The sequence below is a fragment of the Egretta garzetta genome, unplaced genomic scaffold, assembly GCF_000687185.1.
Source record: "Egretta garzetta isolate BGI_Z169 unplaced genomic scaffold, ASM68718v1 scaffold270, whole genome shotgun sequence".
NCBI classification, from domain to species: domain Eukaryota; kingdom Metazoa; phylum Chordata; class Aves; order Pelecaniformes; family Ardeidae; genus Egretta; species Egretta garzetta.
This window is the reverse complement of record NW_009258274.1, coordinates 213574-224182: the sequence shown is the minus strand read 5'-3', so window position 1 is coordinate 224182 and position 10609 is coordinate 213574. Positions and strand designations below refer to the sequence as shown.

Here is a 10609-nt window from a genome sequence, read left to right as displayed (position 1 = left end):
GAAAAAGGAAATGAATACCTTCTTGAAATAATGATCTTATTACTACTTACCTTGTTACGCTGTGGTGAGGTTCTCCTTGTTAAGCCACCTGCACTTTGAGAGGTTTATAGACAAAAGCAGCATTATTAATTAATGCGACTGTGCAGGCTTTTTGTGAGCTATTACAATATTTTATTGTTATGGCTACTATTACTATTATCAGATAGGCTGTTTGGGAGTTTTGAAAATGTGCTAGAATCTTTCTGTTGCGCCGGTTATCCTTCAGTGCCTTTCTTCAGATTATAAATGCGGCTGTTTCTATTAAATTCTGGATGGAATGCAAGAGCCCATAAAACCTATCAGCAGGTTATTTTAGCCTCAGATCAGTATTGCTTAAATTATACAAGGAGCAAGATGGAAGTCTGATGAAGGTGCTACTTATCAACAGCAGATGTAAATTTGTTGTGTTTGAATATGACTTTGGGATGCTGGTCACCCAGGCAGTGAGACGGGGTAAGAGCATCCTTTGGCCACCTGTACCTGACTCCTGAATGCCCAAACGATTGCTCTGATGAACCTGAAGTCTCTGGTACCGAGAGTCATTGCCCTGGTTAAGGGTGGCTTGGGGAAAAAAGGAATCCATCCTAGAAGGATGTTTTATGGCTTGCCATGAGGAAGGTGCAAGTCTTCTGGGCTCTGTTTTTTGCTGTGTTTCTGTACTTGCTGTCCTTGTAAGAGACCACAAAGTTGCAGGCATTGGGGCAACTCCTCTCTGATGCAAGATATTGGAGTATGGTGCTGAGACCCTCTACCTACCCTGGTATTTATGTGGGTGTTTAAGCATTTTGTCATTGCAGAAGTCACAATGAAATCCATAAAACTGTCTAGGAAGAGGTTAAAGATCCCAAACTCTTATTTGTAGAGATGAAATGAAGGCCTGAGCAAGGATCGTGGTCCATTCTCATTTACCCAGAGCCTGTGCCCATAGGCATGTGACAGATGATTTTCTAGTCGTCATTTTGTTTGGCTGTGGAGATGGTGCATGACCACGTCTGATGCTGCTCGACCCAAGGACTCTGTCGTAGCTGGCAGGAAGGGCTATATGGGGAAACAAACCTGTAGGAAATCTCGTTTGGAGGAAGTAGAGGACCTGCTAACAAAAAGATGATACTACCTCTGTTTTCAAGACTATTCTGTTCATAAAAGGCTTGAGGATATATAAAGTACCGTTGTACTTGCACCATAAAATTATGTCACACCTAGGCCCTGTGGCCAACAGGGGCTCTCTCCATGCTACTGCAGATTTTGTAGGCTTTGGTCACGTCCCATTTTGGTTATCCCACTCTGCAGAGTTCTTGTCTGTCCAACTGTTCCTTATGCTGGAGCAATTCCTGACCTTTGAACGCTGGTCACCATTCTCTGATGCTCTTCCAGTTTTACCATATGCTTTTGGAGATGGGGAATGGGGACCAGGGAAAGGTACCCTACACCAAACCAGGACTCAGGGCATCTGAGTCCTGTTTCTAACTCTGCCCCAAACATCCTTATTTCTTTCTGTTTCCTCTCTGCTATTTACCCCTGGTGTGTATTCAGGCTGCAAAGGGTAAGGGCAGAATCTCTGTGCTTGGACGTGGGTATTCAGGCATGAGAGGCCCCAAGTTTGGGACTTCATGCGTTTCAGAGGGGAATGGGTGATTTTTCTCTCCTTTCCGAGCTGGCTAGGGCTCTGTGTTCACAGCAGCTCTTCCTCAAATATTTCTAAATCCCAAATTGTGCCTGGGAGCTGTTTTTTATCGTCGTTACTTCTATTGATTTTTTTTTCCCCCCTTTTCTTTTTGAGCAAAGCTGTTTATGCCCAAATAATCTCCAACCTCACTAGAACTGTCACAGAACAGGTCCTATAATGATCCAGGCTAAAATAGCCCCCTTAATTTCAGAAACCTGCCCTATCCGATAGTGCTGGTGAGCACAGATTCCTCCACATGGAGCACAGGGGTGAAATGCCTCATAGGTTAACGATGGGCAGGAAATATCACCAAGAAATCAAAGGTGATGGTGGGGGGTTCATTTTTTCCTCCTTCAGGATCTCTGGTGTCTGTTGCTCTGAAATCCTTCCTTCCAAGGCACCTTTGCAGGATACAACCCTTTGTTATCCTGATGAGCCGGGCTGTAGAGGCTGATGTGGGCTCAACTCCTGGACCCAGGGGTGAGAGCCCAGGTTGGGAAGCAGTGGATCAGAGGCAGAGGAGTTGTTTGAGTCCTTTCTCTAGAGGAGTTTGCCACCTACTGATTTGCAGGTTCCTTCTAGCTCTTGCCAAGAGAAGTTGAGGGGGGGAAAACCAGGAATGTAGGGGTAGGTAGGCATTTCCCCTTGGAGACTGCAGCCAGGACCCCCGGGGGTGTAGCTGGGGCGAGGGGGGGTGCGGTACCCAGCGGTTGGGCTCCAACTGGGAGCAGGCGACTGAGCTGGGTGTGTGCGTGTGCGTGGTGTGCGGCGGGGGAGGGATGTGGATGAGGAGCGGGCTCGCTCGCTTTCTCCCGGGGCTCAGTTAATCCCGCTGCCAGGCGGTGTTCAGCAGCAGTCTCAGCCCTGGATTCCGAGCGAGGGAGAGGCGCAGCCCCGAAGGCGCAGCGGAGGGGAGGCGGGAGAGGCAGCTAAAGAGAGCAGAGCGGGGGAAAAATCAAATCTATGCTTGGAACTGGGCTTCTTTTTCGCCAATGCAAAAGGGAATATGCAGCACATTTTTGCCTTCTTCTGCACCAGTTTCCTAGGGGCGGTGTTAGGGGCCAATTTCCCCAACAATATCCAGATAGGTGAGTGCAGAGCGCGGGGCCGGTGGGGAGCGATGCGCCCCGGCAAGGGGGTAGGGGTGGGGAGGGGGCGGTGGGGGAAAACATTTGCTTGCAAAGGCAAAATGTGTGTGTGGATGTGTCTGTGTGTGGGGGGATGTGTGCGAGCGCGAGGGGGTGAGCAGCGAGGGATGGATTTGTGCGTTGGTCCCAGCTTTGCAAGAGCAGAGATGTATCAATTTGGCTTTGGGGGAGGGGAAGATTGGGATTAAATATACACACACCAACACAGAGGGAGAAAAGTGCCTCTGAAATGGAGGAAGCACGAAAAGAAAATACCCGTTTCTTGCTCCGAGAAATGCCTGGGCTGCCATTGTGCGTTGCTGCATTTGCAAAAGCAGCGGTTGCATTATACATTTTTGTGAGGTTGCTCTCATCTGTAGGTAACTGGGACGAGAGGTAACAAACAGGCGCTCTCTGTTGTTGTTGCTAAAGAATAAGGGCAGAGCTATTGGGGGAAGATTTTGCATTGAAGTCTCTTTTCATTTCTTGCTACTTGCTTCCCCTGCGCACCAGCAGTGCCTGTTTGATTCCTTTCTCCCTTCCTGTAACTTCTCAGTGTTCCTCTCCCTCCCTCCCTCCCCAGGTTTATTATTACTTTCCCATTGATCTTTATTGATGGTAGTTTGTAACCTAGCCCCAAATTCTCTTCCCTTGCATGCCGGTTTTCTTTCCCGCCTCCCTTCTCTTTACAGTGCCAATCAGTTGCTAATCCACCAAGTTCAGGCAACTCCTGCCTGAGTCCAGCTGCACAATCGGTGCTTTTATTACTGTTGATGCTGCATCCCTGCCTCCTTCCCTTCCTGCCTCCCCTTTGCCTAAATTTGTGCAGCATCCTAGATTTTCTCCCTTTCAAAGAACGCATATAATAGCTTAACTCAGCTACTAGCATCTTATTCCTCTGACGCCCATGATTAGGCTGGAGGGTGGGAGGAACGGGGTGTGGGGGGGATATTCATGCTCAATTCCCCACGAGGAGATGCCCTCTATGCTAAAGATGTGCAAGATGCTGTTGATAGCAGGTCCTTGCACATTTGTTTCTTCCCCAGGCCACCTGCTGTGGAGGGTGGGCATTGATTGATACTTTTGGCTTCTTTATTTTAGTTCTACCTTGTTGCTATGTGCTTTGTTTCCCTGTTTGTGAAATGCCAACAGTGCTCCCTTTAAATGCATATAGATTACAAGACAGTCTGGATTTAATAGCATCTTTCTGGAGGCTGTGAAGGGATCTGCCGCAAGCCATGTTTCCTGCTGGGAGAGCAGCAGGAAACTTTTCCTAGGGCTGGGTTATCACAGCACTTTGTTCCAGGTCCACAGGGAGAGAAAGGCTCCGAGTCTGGGTCCAGCCTGGTCCCAGTTCCTATCCTATTTATATCATCCTGTGGTTCTGGGCTTGTCTGTACTTCTGCTTAGATCAGTCAAGCTTTTGATTTGCTGCCTTCTTTGAGTTTGGCCACTGTCACCTGTTAAATGTAGGGTTTTCCATGCGGCACACTTCCAGCAGCAGCAGTTGTTTGGCCGTGGGTCCCATGTGCTCTGGCCCTCGCAGCCCCATCCCCATCCACCCAGTGCTGTGCCTATCAGGCCAGGCTGAGCCACTCTGCCCCATACCCCAGAGTCCCACAGTGTGGGGGAACCCCTGCACCCTTCTGGAGCAAACCCCTCCTCTTAGTCAGCAGGGTGTACACCGAGCCTAATTACGAGTGAGGGGAGGAGGAGGACAGACTCTCATTCCTCCTTTATAAAGGCAACATGGATAGTGCTTCCATTTCTCTTCCTTAAAGTCATGGGGGGTGAGGAGGTCGAGCCCAACCCCATGGTTCATCCCGACCCTGTGGGCTGCCAGGCCTGGGGATGCATCAGGGCTCCTGTATGTGATCCAGGCATTACATAATGCATGGGCTGGAAAGGTTTTCTGCTCCAGCCTGTCCGCAGTGGGCACGAAACCCCCTAGGTCTTGCGTGCTGGAGGGTTTCTGAGCGTCAAGGCACTCCCTGGGATGGGGAGCTGTAGCCTCTGCTCATAGGAATATTTTGGGCTGAAGAGGTTGCCAATACGCGTGTCCTTAAAACCTTTTTTCTTGTTGTTCTTTTTTTTTTTTCTCCCCAGGGGGGTTATTTCCTAATCAACAGTCCCAGGAACATGCGGCTTTTAGGTTTGCGTTGTCTCAGCTCACGGAACCCCCTAAGCTCCTTCCCCAGATCGACATTGTGAACATTAGCGACAGCTTTGAAATGACATACACCTGTAAGTAGCAGCGTTTGCTGGCCATGCTTTCTCTTTGGTTTCTTCATTCCTGACTGGGTTTTTTGTGTCTGAAATAGGGGACATCTTGCTCCTAACGTGCAACTCACCTTTAGGGTCCGTGCAAGAAAACCTCAAATACATGGGCAAAGGATTTCTGAATCATTTTGGTTTGTGCTAAGACATAGGGGTGAGGTAGTGCTGCAGTTATTCAGCATGTCTTGGATTTTGTCTTTCATTGCTTCCAAAGCGGTATAAACCCTTCAAACAATTCATTGCCTCTTGTTTCTCTACCCTCTGCCTGACTCAGTATGTTGAGTTTTCATTCCCATATTTCCTATAGCCGTGATGTACAACAAAGACACCCCTTGCCACCCACGGGGTGCACAGAAATCTCTGTTTAGTGTGAACTACTTCTTCAGCCCCAGTTTAGCCATCTGTCCTTGTAATTTAAGAAAGACCTAGCAGAAAACAGCAGCTTGGTGCAAATGGAGTCCAGATCAACATTAAGGGGCATGCCTAATAATGACAGAGAGGTAAGAGAGTTCTAGATTCAAGAATCAGTGAAATCACTGGCTCTAAAAACAGGTATTAAAGACTGAATTTACACCACAGAGTCGATCCTAGGGTGTATCTGCACCCTGCTAAAGCACAGCACATTAGCTGTGCTGTTCTTGTTATATGATATGGTTGGGAAAAGAAAAAACTGGCTTGCCAGGTAATGCCAAGATTAGCAGCAACAAATAAGACCAGGAGGGAACCAGAGGAAAACAAAAAACCGCAATACAGCTCTGTGGTTGCATTAGGGGCTGTTGCAGCATTTGCTTCCCTTGGAGCAAGCGGCATGGTGCTGTGCACAAGGGTCTCGCACCGCCGGGATGCGATGCACAAAGAATTTCTCAGTTCAACCTGGTGTCAGACACCGCTTTCACTCCCGGAGCCTGTGTGCATGTGTATGAGGACTGTCAGGAGGGACGGGAGGAACCCTTCTCTTTGTAGAGCCTGTGGGTTTGTTGTTGGCTCACGTCCGTAGTATCCTTCTGATTCACCGAAACATCCTCTCTGCAGTTCAGTCATGTGGAGAGGGGGGTAGAGGTGGACACAAACTGTTCTCGCTGCTAAGAAATACACAGAAGGGAAAAATGCTTTCCTGCAAAAAGAACTCTAGAATGTACAGGAGGAGAATTAATAAGACTCTCTGAAGAAAAAAAAAAACCAAAAAACAACAAAACCCAAACCCAGAAGTTGTGATTTTTTCCATTGGAGGGTTTGCAAATACAGGATTGCAGGAATTTCATGGCTAGTATGACCTAGGAGAGAGAAGTAACAATTTGGCCACACTTTCACTGGAGTGTCTAATAGCACATCTAAAGATTTTTCTATTTTCCTTAATACCCCTCTATTTGCCAACTACAAGGTTTCCATCAAGGAAGAGCAACTATTTCAGCTCAATCCAATGGCACTTCCTTGGCAGGAAATCTAGACAAATAGAAGAAAAAAGGCAGACCTCGTATCTATCAAGGGAAAGCATCACCCACCTGGGGAAGAGTTGCTGACTGTGGTTGGGGATGAGCTATTTCAGTGCAGGAAAAAAAGCAGAAACTGCAAGAATATCACTAGAATAAATTCTCCATCTGCGCATAGTTTTCCCTCCCTCTCTACGCCTGCCACTAATGATTTTGTTTACAGCATTAGCATTGATAGCAAGACCATGATACTCGTGCTGCTTCAGAAATCTGTCATTAGTACCACAGGGGCGGGGGTGGTCTCACAAAAGCTGAATGGAAGCAAGACAGCCTCCCAAAGGATGTTATATTTGAGCTCTATGTAGGGCACATTGTCCTAGATCAGACCAGCAGAGCACTCCGCACAGTCCAACTTCACTTGTCCTCATTTTTCTTCTCTTATAATTGAAAACTTCCTAAGTTCTTCCAGACTATGGAAGGTAGAGTTTGTTTTGTAAGCACAAAAGAAGGTGTTATTCCATGTACCTTGTTGCGGGGGCGGGGGGAACCTAATCCAAAAAAACCAGGCCATTAGGAGACCTGGTTTTAGTACTTTAGGGCTGGAGTGTAACTTTTGCCAGGAATTATCTCCTTCCTTATCTTCCAGCAAATTCCCTTCCCGGCTGCCAAGACTAGATATCAGCAGAAAGATCTGTTTATTTACAGAGAATAAAAACCCTGCCCACGCAGTGGTCCTTATCTTCTGCAAAAAGACTGGCCATGCTACCAGTTAAAAGTACCAGGTTTTGTTCCCATGGAGATGGAGAACACAGCGTTTCCTTGTCATTGGCATTACCTGTTTCTCTGATGGTTAAGTCAAGGGTGTTTGGACACTGTATACCCGGTGCTGCCCCTATCAAGGTCTCCAACAGGACACCTGAGGAAGACTAGTAGGTCCCAGCCCCATGGCAAGTCCTACCTTGTGCTAGGATCTGGCCTCGTGTGCTAAATGTAGTCCTTATGGCAAGTGTCTGAAGCAGCATCATTCAAAATACAGAATATATATTAAGAATCAGTGGTGACGGCAGAAGCAAAGAACCTTGTTGGGCAGCTTGCAGGGCGATGCTGAAGTGGCGGGATGAACCGCAGCAAAATGACAGCACCCTGTCTAAGGAGATCATATGCAAAATGTATCTTGGCATCGACTGTGACGCTGTCTACCTCTGCCTGACATATGTCTGCTTACCAGTTAGGCTGAGCAGGCTTTGGTGTGACAGTGGGGGAATTTACAGTATGAGAGGCACCCATTTGCGCCCGGGTGACAGTGATAGGGAGCCGTTAATGATGTGCTAGTGATGATCCTAAATTGGTAACAATAATATCCATGAAAGTGATAAATCTGTAAAATACCAGGAGGCTGCTGTTGTCACTGGGCTGTCACAGCGACAGCCCAGCAATAACTTTGGTATTTCTGATGCTTCCAGTTGTGGACTTTTTATTCTTACACAGCGATTGTGAGTATCTCTGTGTGGGGCAGCATCCACCTTTGGGGCCTGTGGGGCCTGTGCATAACAGATCAGTAGCTTGTGATTTTAAGCAAACCGTAGTCATTAAGAAAGCAAAAATAGGTAGTAGATGGAATGTGCGGTAACTTTATGCTTCATGTGTGTGGCTGATGCTAATGTTGTTGCATCACTGAAACACGGGCACATTTCAAAAACTGAAATATCTAACTGAATTTGTTCCATCCCACAGAATAGATGGTAATGAACAGGCTCCGTGTTTGTGGCTGGGTGCATGGTGTGGCTTACTGGTATGAAAATACACACCTGCTGCTTTGAGGTTTCTTCACGAAAGGTTAGGAGGCTTTATGTTTTTGTGCCGCTTGTTTGAAGGCCAAGAAAATTGTTTAGGGGGAAAGTGAATTGAGAGTCCTTCCTTCAGTAGAAGTGTATAGTAGTACCAGGTGACTGTAAGGGGTAAAACCGTGGTGTGGCATAGCTGGAAGGTTTGCCCAGTGATGTAGCAGAGCAAAAGCCTTCTGATCAGCTTTAAAGATGTGTTCTCAAGTTCTGTCTTCAGCCATGTTTGAAAAAGAGTCACAAGCAAACTCTGCCTTGCTGGGTTTCGCCACGAGTGACTGCGCTCAGGGCAGACCTCACGTGGCAGGGGATGGGGATGCTGCGGGTCAGAGCTGAGAGGTGTGGGAAGAGGCATGCTCTGTGCCAGATGTGAGGGCACAGGAGGGCTGAAGCTTAGGAGAGAGCTACAAATCCCTATCCCTGGGAGGCCCACAGTGGACGTGAGCACCGTGTCCTGTTGGCAGCAAAGGGTTGTGAGGCTGCTTACTTGAGACACCCAGTTCTGGGAATAGTTTTCTCTTACTCTTTGTCTCAGCCTCTGTTCGTGCACACGTAATGCACATCCCCATCCTGTGCATAGCCTAGCTTCTCAGGGGAGATGAGTTGCTTCAGCCTCAGCTCCTTAGATTTATTTAATTTGTGGTGCAGAGACTCCTGCTTTTGGCCTCTGGCTGGAGTCCCCAGGTTAGCCCTGGCAGCGTCAGGCAGCGGTGGTGGTTGTCGCTGCCTGGGGAAGACGATGGCTCAGCCACAGATTTCCCTGGCAGTGACCTGGGGGACATGCCCTCTTGAGCCGTGCTTGCAGAAAGTGAGTCACCAGCTTGGTAAATCTGTCCCTGCAAAACTCAGGCCACTTTGCAGGGATGACCGGCGCCTAAAAGACCCCTGTTCAGCACCGAGCCCTGTCACTTCGGTGGTGCAGCGATCAGCTTGTGTGCGTGCTTAGGTGTTGGGCTACTGAGAAGGGGATGTTCAGGAGCTGCGCACCTGAAACACGGAGGTGTGCACAGGACAGCAGCAGGATTTTGCAGCTGCAAGAGAACTTGTAAAGAGGCTGAAAACCAATGAATTATTTATCCCTCTCCTTCCATGTATGCACAGCTACAGTTACTGTGGAGTACTCATACTGAGTATGGGCTGTGGGTGCTGCTAGAATATCAACAGTTGAATCTATTCTGCATATTAGAAAATGAACGTGTAGTTTGGAGCGTGCTCATATTTTATGAAGGCCTCCCAGCACCAATTAGAGAGGGATTTGTAAGCCATCACTCACTCTGTGTTTATATTCTTATCAATAGCAGCAAGCTTAGATCCAAATCAGCTATAAAATGAAGTATTTTTCTTCATCTTGGATACTTACATATATAGACAGAGTATTTCTGGAGATTGCTTTTTATCTCTTAAATTACCTCTCAGAGACAGGAAGGAATAGGCAAACATTTGAATGTTCTCAAACGAGTATCTAAATCTGGCTTAATTAAACAATTATTGCGTGTTGAATTTAAAGGAAGCTGCTTTGTTGACAAACACAGGATGGTCGCCATTTCTTGGAAAGGTGTTGCTGTAATTATTCCAGCAGCAATCAATTAAAATGCAATTTTTATAATTAAACTTCCACAACCTAAATAAGCCCAGCCCTGTAATAGTATGTAATTGTTGTGGTGTTGGTAGACTTGTTTTTATTTTTGCAGTGTCAGAAATCTCATGTAAATGCTCTGGGATTTTTTTCCCCTGCAGAGCTCAGGATGCTAGCTATGACAACTTAATGTGAGTTAAGCCAACAGAAACATGGATTTAATGATCAGATGTGGTCTGATTAATACAACATAGGTACTACAAGGAAATACATCTCTTTAGATTCTGTAATAGGAAAAGATGTGATGCAGGCAGATGAATCACAGAGCATCAATTCACGTTAGATCAAATTGAGGTTAAGGATGCTCCATTTCTGGCAGGGATGGGCTGTGGCTTTCTAGTAATTGCACGTTTGTTTGGTGAGATGCCAGCACCTTACACAGTCAGGTCCAGCCCTAAGGAGGGTGCAGATGGGTGAAAGCATGCCAAGCAGGAGGGAGCGGGTCCTGGGGGGTGACACTGGCCTCCTGCGTCCAAGGTCTATGCAGGGAAACTGGTGTGGGCACTGGGTGCTCGGCACCCCCCCCAGCCACTGAAGAAGGTGGGAGCTTGTCCCATATGCTTTCCCCAGGAAGGAAAAGCATTTAAAACACG

General features: G+C 47.4%; 1 protein-coding gene across 4 annotated transcripts in view; it reads left to right on the top strand.

Moving 5' to 3' along the window:
* The first annotated feature begins 2711 nt into the window (after positions 1-2711).
* Positions 2712-10609, top strand: part of GRIA1 (glutamate ionotropic receptor AMPA type subunit 1) — a 126595-nt gene continuing 118697 nt past the window's right edge. For all 4 annotated transcript variants that reach the window (XM_009635306.2, XM_035890824.1, XM_009635299.2 and 1 more), the window contains exons 1-2: positions 2712-2793; positions 4939-5076. In XM_009635306.2, coding sequence (XP_009633601.1) covers positions 2712-2793; positions 4939-5076 — 220 coding nt within the window. The remainder of the gene's footprint in view (positions 2794-4938; positions 5077-10609) is intronic.